This window comes from Mastacembelus armatus, chromosome 18, assembly GCF_900324485.2.
Source record: "Mastacembelus armatus chromosome 18, fMasArm1.2, whole genome shotgun sequence".
Lineage (NCBI taxonomy): Eukaryota > Metazoa > Chordata > Actinopteri > Synbranchiformes > Mastacembelidae > Mastacembelus > Mastacembelus armatus.
The window spans coordinates 1964757-1980576 of NC_046650.1; the positions used below are offsets into that span (position 1 = coordinate 1964757).

Below are 15820 nucleotides of genomic sequence, written 5' to 3' on the forward strand. Positions count from 1 at the left end.
GAAAACAATCAATCTCTGTCAACATGTTTCCACATACAGTATTATTTCTGAAATCCTCTGTGAATGCAGAATGGAGTGAGACACAGCCTGCAAACAACCTAAAATGAACCACCATCTGTGGCATGTGTTTAGGTTTGATTTTATTAGTATTTCAAAGGGCAGTACATTTGTATCAACAAGAAACAACAGGTATACAGAAGTGGGCTCTGATGTTCCAGATTAACTATGTAGCAATTATTATATTATAAATTGAAATAAACAGTAGTGTCAAGGTGTCACTTGCATTGTTAGAAAACCTTTAGACCATATCTTGTACAGTAGATATATTTAGTTAACCTCCTTAATTGTATTCCATTGTAACCTGTTAACCTTAGTATATTTAGTTGCATTTTAGCGTTCACACTGGCAGTGTTTAATTTTATATTGCTCTTAGTGACAATTCCTCAATAAATTTGTGGTTAATGAAGCTACTACACACTAAAGACTAGGGATAAGGGATGAGGTATAATGCAGGGTCACCTGAACCTGCACTAACTATACGCTTTGTCAAAAAGGAAGGTTTTAAGTCTAGCTTTAAAAGTACAGAGAGTTTCTGCCTCCGGAACCCAGACTGGGAGCTGGTTCCACAGTAGAGGAGCTTGATAGCTACTATAGCTTCTACTTTTGGAAACTCTGGGAACCACAAGTAGACCTGCACTCTGAGAGCGAAGTGCTGGTGGATGATATGGGGTCTTTAAGGTATAAAGGAGCTAGATCATGAAGGGATTCGAATGTAGAAGAAAAAGCCCTACACAAAGATGCAAGATAAAAGATGTAAGATTTGGTACTATCCATAGCCTGTTAAACCCTGGGCCATTTGTTTATATAAAAACAACTTATGATCAGAAAACAGCAAAGGTAAGACAAAATTTGTAATTATCACGTCATAATACAAGATTTATTTCTGCAAGTCCTTGGCTGGTCTTTTGGTGAGTTTTAGTGGAAGAAAAAAAAGGACTTGTACTGCTGGAATTTGCTTAGTTTGTCAGCTTTCAAACACTGCATAGCATGTCACATTAGCATGATATTTCAGTGAATTATTATATTTAATATAAAATAGTAAGTTTTATGAAATTTTTCACAACATATTTTAGATCTTGCACGTTTAGCTTGTTTTCAATATGTGCCCATTTAACTGCTTGTTGTGTGAAATGTGTTTTGTTTTCCTAAAATTGGTTTTGATGAGCTTTTAGCATGTGTATATTGCTTCAAACGCCTCATGTATAGCATCGTAGAAACAACGATGCAGCCTTAGGTTGGGTAGTATTTTTTCAGCAGTATTTAAACCTGTTTGTCTGCACATGATGTATTCAGAGTTTTCGCAGCCATGCAAATGACACCTCACTCTAATTGGCTCCCACAGGACCACTCAGAGTTGTCCATTGGCGCTGCAGCAACCATGGCCCATGAGATCGGCCACAACTTTGGTATGAGCCATGACCACGATGGTTGCTGTGTTGAGGCCACTGCTGAGCAAGGAGGCTGCGTGATGGCTGCTGCCACCGGGTGAGCCTCAGGCATTGCATCAGGCTTTAGCACAAACCTGCTCACTCTGAGTTGAGGTTAATAACAGCTTGACAAAGTTTCATCAGCCTAAAGGAAAAACAAATTACATATTAATGTGACAGCCTAAAGAGCTTATCTAAAGATTTTGAGATTTTGGATTTCTTTCTAATATAGACACAGTTTGTGCTGTTTTTCATGGTCATCATAGTTTTAATCAGCCGCTTTCACTGAAGATTTTTGTAAATTTTGGTTTTCAAAAATTGAAAGAAAATGTGTGTGTCTAGGCATCCATTCCCACGAGTCTTTAGTCACTGCAGCAAACGTGACCTGGACAGTTACTTCCAGAAGGGAGGGGGTATGTGTCTCTACAACATGCCAAACATGAAGGACCTGGTGGGGGGCAAGAAGTGCGGCAATGGCTTTGTGGAGGATGGAGAAGAGTGTGACTGTGGGGAACCTGATGTGAGTATTCTTGGTTAATCAGAAAAGCCACAGATCACATGTCGGTAACATGTGGGAGGCTGTGGATCACTGTAGTACTTGCAAGATTAGGTTTACATTACAGCCCGAAATCCTACATTTATCCCAGAGAACTTCAGTTATATTATCATCAGTCACATGTGCAATAGATGTATATCTGTTCTATACAAGTGTAACTGAGGGAGGAAGCAGCTGCTTAGTCCCTGTGTAGTGCTATGTCATTGTGGCCTCATCATGAAAACACTCTACTTCCCATTTGGGCAACAAAGCTGAAAGATTGCTGAAAGTTTCCTCAAATCAGGATGAAGTGCTACTGCTCAGTAAACCCTGAGGTTAAGTAAACCTTTGGTTCAAGTAGCAGAACAAATTGAAAACAGAGGAAGCAAATTGGTAGCTGACAGCAGCAGTGCCTGTTATGTCTCCCACTCAGAGCGGCTTTGACAATCAAGCTCAGACTGCTGACAAGCCACCTGTTCTTAGCATTGCAATGAGACGAGCAACAGAATGCTGCTTAATGGTCTCACCTTGTGATATTCCCCAAATGTATGATACACATGATAAACATATGAGTGTGGCGTTCCAGACTGTAAACTAAATGCTATCCTCTCTTTCTTCCAAATCAGATTCCTTTGAAAATCAAATCATGAATAACCACCATTGCAGTATTTTACAGTAAAGCTAGAAAGGCCAAGTAGTTTATTTTGAAGGTGTCTTAAGATGACGTACAAAAAGCGGATTTGTGGAAAGTTACCTTTCAGTTATAGAATTCAGACACATAAAAGTGGCAGAGTTTTGTTGTTTAACAATATACCACAAACATGTATGTCCTTTTTGTTGTTGTGTTCACCCCTAATCCGTTTTCCGTTCTTTCTTGCCAGTATAATTGGCTTTTTTTCCTGTAGCTTGAGTCAACTCCCACATTTGTTTTTAACGTCACAGTGGCTGTGCAGAGGGCACCATGACAACAGGAGATGTTGTCTTTGTGTGTGCTGTATGACGCAAAAGCAGAAGCAAAGTCCCATCTCTCAATTCACGCTTTTTTCTCCCTGACAACATGAATGTTGAAACTGTGATGTCAGTAACTGCCTCTCAGATATGTATGATGATGTATTTGTAAGTGTGTGTTTGGTGGGCATGGCTTAAAGTCAGTGTGATTTGTCTTTTTATCTGTTTTGTTCATCATTAACACCCCTCTAATGGACAGCTTGACCTCTGACCCTTTGGATGATGCATAGCAATTGGACCATTAACAGTTTATTAACATTCACTACATCATACTAGGAAAGTTGTAAAAACCCTTTATTAATGACTTATTTACTATTTATAAACTGCTAACATGATATTTATGACACTGCATTAGTTACCTACTAACATGTATACCTGCTGATTTTGTTTATTGGCTTTTAGTAATGGCTTTTTTAATTGTTTGCTTAATGACTTATTAGAAAGTTGGGAGCTCTTCACATTTTCTTAATGTGTTAATGACTATTAATGACTTGACTTGAGTAATGAGATTTTCACAATCTGGCATCCCTTAGGCTTATTGGTTAGTCATGTTATTGCTTAACATTAACCCATTGACCATGTTCAAAAAAAGTTACATAAAAAAAGAAAAATGTGCTTGGGTGCATCAAAGGGTTAATGAACTCCTTAATCACCATATATAAACTCTTGGTTTTATTAAGTGGTACCATTAGATATTGGCCTACTGGCAGACTGGAATTGTGACTGTGGGTGTGTGAGTTTGGCACTAGTGTTTGACCCACCTTAAGTTTGTGCGACCATTCCCAGGAATGCACCAATGACTGCTGCAATGCCAATAACTGCACCCTGAAGGAGGAGGCTCAGTGTGCCCATGGTGTGTGCTGCGAGGGCTGCAAAGTAAGAAACACACACAGATACATGTACAGTCAGAGTGGAGCAGGATGGAGCTCACCTCATTTCCCAGAGTATCTGAGTATCATTAGTTCACTGTCAGTCATCATGTCAGCGCCACACTATACAGCATGTGTCAGCTCCCATCACAGCAGGGCTCATTGTCTTCACACCACACCAACACTTTTCATCTCTGTTCTCGTCTCACTTTTTAAATGCAAATCCTGACATCAAATTGTAAAAGCCGGAGGTAGGAACCCTGATTGTACTGGGCTTTAACCTGGCACTAGAGCTAAAATATTGAAGGTGGCAATAATTTATGTACCGTCTTTAGAAAAGCTGCACTCTCTGAGTGTGTTTCGTTCTCATCACAATGTTATGTTTCAATATATTTTTTTCTCTTACTTCACATGCTGCATGACCATTCTTGTACTTGGTGCACAGCAGTTAGCATTATCAACTCTTTACATTATTACATTTTTATGTGTGATCATCTGTGCGTTAACTTTTAGTTACCCTCTTGAAAACTGTACTGAAAAATTCCATTAAAACTAAACTTTTTGGTTTAAATGACTGCAGTGTAAAAGTCATCAGCCTGAGTCATCTTCAGTTTCACTGTAGCCTTGTGGAGATATTTATCCTTTCTTTTAGTTTTCCAGACCACAAACTATACTCACAATTGATTTTATTATGAGTGCACTGTTCCCACATGAGTTTGCAACAGTGTAACCACATGTCCATCTCACAGTTCAATACAACACGTTGTTGAACTGTACAGATCACATATTTGTGCTTACATTTAGTAATAAAATTATCTGGTGTGTTATAGTTCTCTGATCAGCTATTCCTATGAACAAAATATTTTATCAGAGGAAAAATATAGCAAATGGGCCCTCAGTGAGCCTCTTTCCACCCACTCTGTCTGCGTTAGTGTAGAATAGACATGGTATCATAACTGACCACCACCTGGTCCCGGGCTGGTCATAATGCTGTTAGTTTGTGATCATTTGTTAGGTGCCAATTTATTTTGGAATATTCCCTATTTACGCACAATGTGAACTGAAATTATAAAGATCTTAAAACAATATGTTTTACAACTATAATTTGGGCCGTTTACAAGAACAGTTTCCCTATGTATCATCACATTAGTGGTGAGCTTCATGTTGTCTGCTGCTATCTGGTGCTCTCCTCTCCGCTCTCTCAACGCTATGTTTCTGATTTGTGTTAGTTGAAGCAGGCAGGTACCATGTGCCGGGGGCCAGCGGGGGCATGTGACCTGCCAGAGTACTGCACTGGGGCCTCTCCTTACTGTCCTGCCAACGTCTATCTGCTGGATGGCTCCTCCTGTCAGTATGGCCTGGCTTACTGTTACAACGGCATGTGTCTCACCCATGAACAGCAGTGCCTGCAGCTCTGGGGTTATGGTAATGAAAAGTCCATTACACACAAAACTAGTCGCTCGATAATCTAGGGATAAACATGCCCTCAGACCAGTGTTAAGCCTTTGTTTAAACATGTTAAAATGAGGGATTTACCAGTGGATGTTTGTACAGCAGCATAATCAATAAAAGGTGCATGTTGACTTTCAGTGTCAACAGTCTCAGTCTGAGTCCTGAGATCTATGTTAGTTGTAGTCATGTTTAGTCAACCCCACATTTTTTATATTTAGTCAACAAACATTCCAGTCTCGTCATAGTTACAGTAAAGCATGCGCATGTCCTGTTCTTGTTCGGTGCTAATAATATATATTACACCACTTCCTTTTGTTACTGTGTTGGCTTAAGTTAATAAAGAGTAAAAACTGACCAAAAATGATGAAATATTTTCTGATTAACATTAGTTCAGTTTTTGTGTCACATGCCTCATCAGGTGTGCAGTGGTCTTCCAGCTGAGTTTCTCTCCTGTCAGGAATGTTACTGCACTTACCTTCTCTCTTTCTCTTCTTTTCACTCATCGTGACATTACATTATGTCTGAAGCAGATCCAAATTCAGCTCTGATGTTGGTGTTATGTACTTTAACCATCAGTGTTTGATGTCCACAGCCACAGGGTGCTGCTAACTCCAGGCTTCAGCACTTTAAAGGGGTCATTGGTGGTGTGCAAAGTCCCCAGGAATTCGACAAATCTGGGAGAATTTGTCTTATGTCTCTATCTCTATGTAGTGTAATTCAACATCAGGACACTGACACAATGACTTCAGTGAAGGTAGACTAAAATATTATAAACAGCTGTGTATAGTGCAGTACAGCTCAACAGCAGCACAAACTGTAGCCACCACAACAATCAACAGCTCTCTAACACAGTTTCAACACAAACTGAGCATCACCTTCACAAAGCAAGAGTTTTTTACGCAGGACTCCTACAGAAATAGACATTTTTAAATGTCACTATGTGGTCTTAGAAGTAGTTCGCTTTGGAAACAGGTGGGTGCATTTAATAAATACAACATCTCATAGTGCAGTTGCCATGTTTTAGCTCTGTTGGAGCTCCACTAAGTGCAGCCGACTCATGATTCTGGTGGATGAAAGTGACATTGATCTTTTCATCTGAGTGTGGCTCTGACACCAAACAAGCGCATTTCTCCATATGTTTGATTGTTCTCAAATCTCCTATGTACATACATCTCTTGGTGTCTCGCTGAATGACTGTGTACACTGTGCATATGTTAAGCACTGTGATCATCTGTGCAGTAGACAAGCAGGTGGCTGACACCAGCACTAACTCTGTATTTTGCCAAGAGCTTTGTGAGTCAGCACATTAGCATTTGTTGTCTGTGGAGGAGAACATTTCTAATACAGTTAGCAACAGTAATAAAAGTACACAAGCTGAATCAGGTGGGCTGATGGGATATGTTGTGTCTCTAGGAGCTCGGCCGGCCCACGATGCCTGCTTCGAAGATGTCAATGCCGCAGGGAATGCTTTTGGGAACTGTGGGAAAGATGAACATGGCAACTACATGAAGTGTGAGAAAAGGTAAAGAGATGGTGGAGATAGTGACTTACAGCTCAGGTAAAAAAATAGTCTCCATATAGGTAGATAGTAAGATAAAGTAGTAATAAGGGATATATATATATGCGTGTGTGTTTGAGTGTGTGTCTATCTATGTATCTATATATGTAGATATGGATTAATTATTAGATATATATTAGAAACTAATTACTCACAATATGTCAACATTTTGAGGGAGCAAGTTACATTTTAAGTATATATATATTCCCATTCTTAATGTTTCAGTGTTTTTGCTTTCCTTTCAGAAATGGGTTTGTACAGATAAGGAACAAAACATTTCTGTATGAACTAGTTTTACTGAACATCCAACTAAATATATGAAGATAACGATTTCTTTTCCCTTCCCAAACCCAAAATTGATGCAGAGTGAAGTATTGCAGCTTTAATGAAATGATAAGAAAACATGATGATAATGAAACTCTCATCATACTGCCATCAACTAACAAAAACACACACTGTCAAACATACACAGAGCCAGGCCCTCTGTACACTGTCTGCACAGGCCACAGGCCTCTGAGAGATAGTCTCCATGGCACAGTGCCAGAACTAATTAATGAAGCTAAAGGAGCAACTTAGCCATGTAAATGAGCTTGTGGATTAAGGTGTTTGATGGTTGCCTTGTATGATCCACCACTGCCCACATCCATTATGAAGTCCCAGAGGAGTCATTAAAACATGTGAATAATATACATGCAGCCACTATCTGCCTATTATTCTCGAATCCTCTGCACTTGACAGGCTCTGTGTGTTAGAATGTGCATATTAATCAGAAAGATGTGGGTGTTGACAAAACACTAAACCATGACTCTTGACTTTTAGTCACCTAAAGGTTTAATAAAGTTGACAAAATTCCATATGTTGTAATAGAGCAGAAACATTATAATCACTAACAACTAGTTAAATAATGTAACAGTTTTATAGAACAAAATTTAGAAATCCTCTTAATGTATATGAAACAAGCATATGTTTTTGCGTATTTGCCACAAATACATGTATTTTGGAAGCACTAATGTACAGTATGAGTGGCTGTGCAAGTTATTATACCTTAACATACAGTACACATTCATTCTTCATTTACATTTTTTGTTTTCATACACAATACATTCTCACCTTCCATACATATATCCTTTTTAGTAGTACTATATGGAAGTGAAAATATACTGTAAAGAAAAGTTCACAGGGATCAAAAATATCAAGCAAAATATATAATGCTATGCAAAAATGCAAGTGGATGCAGTTTCATCCCTCTGGCAAATTAAGACATATTTGTGTGCTGATGAGACTCAGCTACAGTGAAAAACCTCCATTCATCCCAAAGCTTTATGACTCAAGCTTCTTAGTGAGTTTTTAAATATAAACTGTCAACACACACACTGTTACGCATAATTTGCTAGCTAGCTACAGCCAACATCTGCACAGTTGCTCTAGTGATTAACTATAGCAGCAGGATAGTGTGTGTAGGACTAAGTTAAGCTAAACTACAGCGTGTATGTTCATACTAATGAAGGAACAATGTCACCCAGTGTAAAAGTGTGGCTCGCTGATGTGTTTTTAATGGTAGCTGATAACAATACAAAAATAGATATTGCTAGGCTTTAAGTTCCACAGATATTTCACAGATATATATGTGTATGTGGAATATAAAATAACATAAAATAAAAATCCACACAAAAACACAGTAGCCCGGGTACAAGCTGGTAATTGGCATTGTCTGATTGCAAAGCAGAGTAGCAAAAACTTAACATGGAGATCTATTAACTTTAAAATTTACTCTACACATGTGCTTGTATCTCTGCACAGTGATGCCAAGTGCGGTAAGATTCAGTGCCACAGTGCTGCCAAGAAGCCCAAAGGCACCAATGCTGTGTCTATTGACACCACCATCAAGACAGATGGCATTGAGGTGAAGTGCCGCGGTACCTATGTCTACAGTACCCAGGATGGCCAGGGTGACCTGCCTGACCCTGGCCTCGTCATGACTGGCACCAAGTGTGGAGAAGGCAAGGTAGGTCCACACTGGTCTCAGGCTTTGGGGCAGCAATAAGAGCCAGTTAATTAAGTGATGTAATGAATGAATATGATTATGTAACACAATTCCAAAATACATTTAAATTTAATAGTCCAACAATATGCAGGAACAGTACATGTTCGCATTCACCCCATTTGCCAGTGGTGAGAAGATAATAAACCAGAATTCTTGTTGAATTGATGAGCTAAAGTGTGTTTAGCAAAGAGCAGTGTAGAAACACTCAGGGTTTTCATTTTTAGCCAGGACCAGTGGCCAAGTGTGATATAGAAATTCTACTTTCATGGAATAAAATATTAACAAATATATTTTTACAATATACTTATTGCCCTGTGATGGACTGGTGACCTGTCCGGGGTTCAGATCCCTAGCCAGGACTAATAATTTTTGCCAGTAAAAATGACAAAACACCAACAGCCGCACATTATATCATTTAATTAATTTTGGGCAGACGTGACGGTGAGCTGAAACCTACAAAGAAAGATGAAACCACATATCAACATGGAATAAGTTTCTTTTTGGCAATCAAGATGAGCTGATACAGAACAAATGAGTAACAGGAAACTTTAAGCAGGGCTAAAATAAACTGCTTCCTATTGTCATTGTGCAAATCACAAGTGGCAACAAGAGGCTTGAGAAAAACATTGTGTGCTGAAGTAAATTGGTCAGATATAATTAACATTAACTTATGTTGCTCATCTCTTTGTAAGTTGTAAACGTTACTAACCTTGAGAAGATTGTGTTGGTGCTATACAAATAAAATTGAATTGGATTGAATTGAATTGAATTGAATTGAAGTTACTAAAGCTGCCACTCAAGTGTTTCTGCCTTTTCAGCTGATTAAAACACTGGTGAACAAAGTTAAACATTTAACAGCCCTAGTGCTATTATTTTACTTAGGACATAATAAGTAGAGGTAAGGATTACTAGACACTATAATCATGAAATGGACACAAACGCATCTCCAAATTAATGCTAATTTTGCTCATGGTTCCATATGGCAAATGGCAAAACAGGCAGAGGCTCTGACCCCAGCACAGACACAACAGACAGGCTGGCAGGTGTGGTAAAAGTGGTTATTAAACACCACAAAAAAATAAACTTACTCAAAGTAAAACCCTGAAAGGCAAAGTCAGAGTCCAGACAGAGGTCAGAAACACACAGTCTAGAGATCAGACGAAAAGCATAGTCTGGCGATCCAAGCTGAAGCCCAAAACAGGGCAGTAGAAACTAACAGGAATGACTGGAAAGCTAAGGCAGATTTAACTAGATTTCTATTTCAGTTATTTAAAAGTGGATTGATAATCTAGGGCAGCTGTGGTTTGATCCCTGGCTTCACTTGTCCACATGTCAAAGTGTCCTTGTGCAAGACACTGAACCCCTGTGCCCCCGGTGGCTGTTCCATCAGTGTATGAGTCTGTGTGATTGTGTGATTGAATGGACAAAATATTATGAAAATGCTTTGAATGCACTGTAGAAAAGCGCTATACAAGTATAACACCATTTACCATTGAAAATGAAGTTTGATAACCAAACCCAACTACAGTATGCTGGATTCAAACATTCATTGAAACATTTGAAAAATAACTTTCAGTTTACTTTCAAGCTGTATTGCCCTCAGGTCTCTCGATCTTTTCACTTTTCTCTGTGTGTAAAAACATGCTGAAAGAACATCATTTATTCCATTTAAAGGTAGTAATCTGTTGTCAGTATTCCCGCCGCTGTCAATAGTCTTCTGCTAAATCAATGATCATTTAATGAAATTCAATGAAATCAATCATCATCATCATCATCATCATCAATCACCTTACTATCACTACTAAAATAAATGTCAGTGAGAGCAGCTCTGTTCCGTTCCTCTCATTGGGCTGATGCTAAATGGAGTATAAAATATTCCAAGTAAACCTACCTACAGACCACACAAAAATCATGCAAAATAAGAGGTGAATTATGCATGTGAAATACATATATATGAAAATGCACACACACACACACACACAAGTAATATCTGCAGCCTCCTCCATTCCCCAGTAAATTCACACTCTCTGTCTATATTGCTTTCCCTCTGCAGCACATTCTAGCCACTTGAATTCCATTTCAGCTATTGTGCGGGGCATACTGAAAGGACTGAACAGTGCTGCCTGAGTAATATATTATAAATAGGCAGCAGAGAATATAGTCTGCCATCCAGCATGATGAATTTTGAGTCATCATATCGAACTGGTCTTTTCTCAGCAGTAAATGCACACATAGCACAAAGCTGCTGCTTCTAATCACACAGTCACACATTCACCTACACTAAATTGATTCCCTTGCTAACAATAGTAAAGCAACAACACCGGCCAGAGCAGGAGACACAGTACAATGCAAATTCTAATATTAGCACTAATACAACTCAGTGATGAAGTGCTACATTAAAAATGTGGAATTATGACGTGTATTTCATGAGGCATCCCTCTAAACAAGTCTTATCTTCTTTTTATTGCTGCACAAAAGTTTTGGACTCTAGTGTCTTAATGTTTATATACAGTATGGAACACTTTTTCATTGTTGCTGCCATGTCTTATCAGTAAGTTTAACCCTCGTGTTGTAGTAAATTTAAAGACTATACGACACACCTTTGTCCTCCCAGGTCAAATTTACCCATTCTGGTTTGACTGCTTATAAAGCATGGGGTATAAAATGATCACCAATTTTTTTGTTTCACCTTTTTAGTAAACTTGTTTCCAACATAGTAACATATATTTGACACTTACAGTATGGAACTATCCATGTCATTTTTAGTTAATTATATGGAAGAAAACCAAAGTTATCACGTTAACTTTTTAAAATGGGTCAAATTGACCCGAAGACAACGGGAGGGGGTTAAGTCTAGTATTTTCTTCCTCTTTTTAACCCTCAACCATATTTAAATTAAGAACATTTACATAAAAAATATTTTTTGTAGTGTAGGACGTACATGCTGAAACTACTCCTTTTGACTTTAACACCAATGGCTTGTGACTTCACTTGGAATTTTGTATTTTGACTTTCATGTTAGATTAGAGTATTTGGTCCCGGATCAGTGTCAGTGGGTCACGTTTGTGTTATCTTCCAATGTGCCTGTATGAAGACAGTAAGGATAGATTACTTACATGAAAATGCTTCATATAAAATGAATCATCACTCATCAATAATGGTTATTAAAATGAGCATTAGCTCAGCAAATGTGTTTGTTAAAAGCACCTCAATAAGCATTATTACAGCCTGTAAAAGTCAGTGTATAAAAGGTGTTATTGATTTAAAACTGGAAGCAAATGTTGCTCGCCTAGTCCCTTCAAACAGCTAGGTTACAAAGGGCTATCTAAATGTGTGTAATCTTTAACACAGTATGTGCTTATTGTGCTTGTTGCCACAGGTGTGCAGAGACCGACAATGCCAAAATGCCTCTTTCACTGAGCTGGAGACTTGCATCGCACGCTGTCACGGCAATGGGGTATTCACACACACACTCACACATGAGAAAAAGAGTCGTGCAACAGACCCAACTCACTTGGCTACCGGGCACAGCTCCCTAATCTTATTGTCACACTATGTCCTTGGGCAAAGGTGGCTCTTTGCAGCATTGTCACCAATTCTGTCGTAAAAGGCAGGAAAATAGATGCCTTGAATACAACAGCAACTGAAGTGATGAACTATTTATTGGAACAGTACAAGCAAGCCCAAGGCAGATAAGGAAGAATCATACATAGTTTATGAGTCAGTAACCAAGCTGTAGAGTGGAGTATTTCGGGATTAAATACTTGTCACTTTAGGAAGAGATGGGGCTGTAGATAGGGGATATTTATTAAAGAACTCTGACTTTGACCTCTGAAATAATTTTCTTAAATTTAGACAGTGCATTGATCTGGTGTTGATCATATTAATGGTTCATTGATCTTCCAAAGGAAAAGCATCAAACTTAACCTGACACATAAATATGTTAAAGCAATATTAAAACTGCACTAACCAATCCTTGTTTATCAGACATCAAATGAAATTCAGTTCAGATAAATGTCTCTTCAATGAACAGAGTGGTACAAAGTGTCTTCTAAAAAGCAGTGAGTGAGCAGTTCTTCCAGAGGGAGCTTGACTCATCAGAGTTTTACAACTTTGACCTCTGCCATCACTTTAACATCGCTGACGCTGGAGACAGGCCAAGTTTATGGCAACTGACTGATGTCACAGTGGGGGTTTCATTGTTAAACTGTAATCAGCAGGAGTCACAAATGCACTGATGTGGACATGATCAGGAGTTAGGTAAAAAAAAAGTTTGATAAAGCCTTTTGCAAGTGAGTTATGGGATAGGTAGATAGATGTCCTCAAGCCTCAAGTGATGTCACCTGAGTCGATGTGGGTTAAGTCTAAAGACTAAAAGTTAAAAAATAAGTCTGGATGTGTGGAGTTAGTCACATGACCAAGCCCCTTTTACACTGTGGTTGTGGTTCAGAAGTGTCCAAAGTTCCAGTCTACAGCCACTAACAGCACAACACAGCTGAATGTTTGATTGAACTGGTTAGATTGCATTGTGGGCAATGTAGGCACTACGTTTTGACAAGAGAGAAGAATGATGCCTACTTGGAATGCTCACTTCCCTGTGTACTGCAGTGCATTCCTGCTGTGCTCTCAGAAGGGTGCAGCCAGACAGTGAGAGTGACAGTGTATGGGAGGTTTGTTGTTCCCCTCACTGTGGTGGTGTGACCAGTGAGAGTTATTAGGGCTGGGTTCATCCCTGCCTTTGCCGTCACAAACAGTCCATTGTGCTTGTAGAAGCTCACAACCAAGTCTGGTACAACACTACATGTAGTAGAAAAGCAGGTTTTACAGGGGTGTATGGGAACCTAAAGCTGGGGCCCCTTTTTGAAATCCTTAAAAAGTCAGATAGCATTGTTTATATTTACTTACACTTTCTTTTGTGTTCCATTTGTGCAAAACCCTCTTCACTCTTCAAATGATTTCAGATCAGTTTCAGGTATTAATTAGCAACAGTGCATTCACATGAACTCAGCTGCATCATACTGCAATGAATAATGTTCTCCTCTGACAGTTATTTTCAATAAACCTAATAAATATACTCTCAGGTGTTTCAAACAGAAAGCAAAGCTGTTACGATTTGTGTGTATGTTGAATGGATATTAAAAACCCTTCAGGGATGTAAGTGCACCAGCGCTCTGAGATATGCCTAATTTAGAGCACAGTGAACCTTACAGGGTTAAGACTGACATCCAAACAAAATGCACAGTTACTAGTTTAATAGGTATACCTGACAATAACAATACAGTTATGAAATTCTTATTTCAGTATTTGAAACCACATTGATTGTCATGTTTTCAGTGAGTTCAGGAAAGAATAGAGCTGGTAGAGAGTAATGCAATATGGCAGGTGCCATTAATGGTCCACCAGTATGGCTTTTTGAGAGCTGAGAGATTTCAAACAAGCTTCTTACATGCTGAGAGTTCATATTTTTGTCTGCAGTGGAATATTTGGAAAGCCACAGGAAAATGAAACCTGTATGTTTTGCTTTTAGAATTTAACACTTCAGTTTTTCTTGCTGTATTTCAGTATGAGCCTGGCTGAGACACAAGCATAGACTGTGTTATGTTATATTACAGCTTTATTACAAACAGTTACTACATTATTAGTCTGGCAACTTGGTAAAATGTACTGTATGTAATGTAATGTAATTCAACAATTTTAAAATAAAACTTTAGAGACACAGAGAACAGATGTCTCCCGTTTTGCAGTCAGTAATTTCAACATGATTTCAAAATTTATTTTGAGTATTTTTTATTATTTTATAGGGAGAGCAAAAAGGTTTTGGATATCTGTCATAAATTCACCTTTAGCCTCTGAGCCTGTGACGTGGCTACTGTTTTTACTACCATGTATAGATGCAGTCTGCTGGCTGACTGTCTAGTGTGACCAGGCTGTAAATCCAAGACTCAAAAACTTAAAAGTCAAAACTTTCATATATACAACATGAGTTGGGATGGTCTGGTTTGTTTTTGAACTGCTCTGTAGCTTGTTTTAAGTGTGTGAAGTGATCCCCGCCTCCACTGAAATTTCAAGGCAGGGATCATCTCTAAATGCTTTGTTTCTGTTTATGCCATCTACTGTATGAGCAATGGCCTTACCACTCTCCAGCTATTGTTATTAGACCAGGATTTACAATATTATTGAGTGAGTAGAAAAGCACCAAACATGTCCATTCTCTCTTCATTTTGTTTTTTTATGCTTCTTGTCCCTTTTTGGTTGTGTCCCCTTGGTTATAGTTGATGGATAATATAAATGGCTTTAATTTGACAGGATTATTTTAAATATAGAGTTTTGCTTTACCCTCCAGTGTTATGTTGTGGATTTTTAGAATTTATCATTACCATTTACCATATCAATGTCAGGGGTTTGGAGTGTGCTGGATGTTCCTGTAAATAAATGTGAGTTATGAGCGGTTGAATGGCCACTACTGGTTTGCATCTTTTAAAAACATGTACAGAAGATTTTTTCATTAAAGAAGATTAAAACATATTAGCAGTCCTGGAGACTTGGCAGCCTAAAGGACATAATACTGTTTAAATCCAGGTCATGGCATTTTATTTCACACAGCTTTTCACTTCTTATATTGATATGATGTAGAAATGCTTTTTCAATATGATTTTCAAAAACAGCAAAGAAATTTTCACAGAGACCTCACTAGGCTTCCTTCCTCTTAAATGAAATGAGCGATAAAAATCAGCAAACAACTGAGCGCCCTTCATGCTGGCCGAGCGCTAATGGGATAAATAGGCATGTTAATCACTGATGGGATAATTACATCTTGATATAATTGGAGCATGGCAGCATTTTCTCCTTCATTTAGAGGTGGTGAGA

At 38.5% G+C, this 15820-nt stretch overlaps 1 protein-coding gene across 1 annotated transcript in view; it reads left to right on the plus strand.

Moving 5' to 3' along the window:
• Window positions 1–15820, plus strand: part of adam19a (ADAM metallopeptidase domain 19a) — a 178130-nt gene that overhangs the window by 133811 nt on the left and 28499 nt on the right. Inside the window, exons 11-17 of the mRNA XM_026333492.1 lie at window positions 1403–1545; window positions 1830–2007; window positions 3817–3906; window positions 5129–5324; window positions 6765–6873; window positions 8710–8914; window positions 12333–12410. Of these exons, the coding sequence (XP_026189277.1) occupies window positions 1403–1545; window positions 1830–2007; window positions 3817–3906; window positions 5129–5324; window positions 6765–6873; window positions 8710–8914; window positions 12333–12410 (999 nt within the window). The remainder of the gene's footprint in view (window positions 1–1402; window positions 1546–1829; window positions 2008–3816; window positions 3907–5128; window positions 5325–6764; window positions 6874–8709; window positions 8915–12332; window positions 12411–15820) is intronic.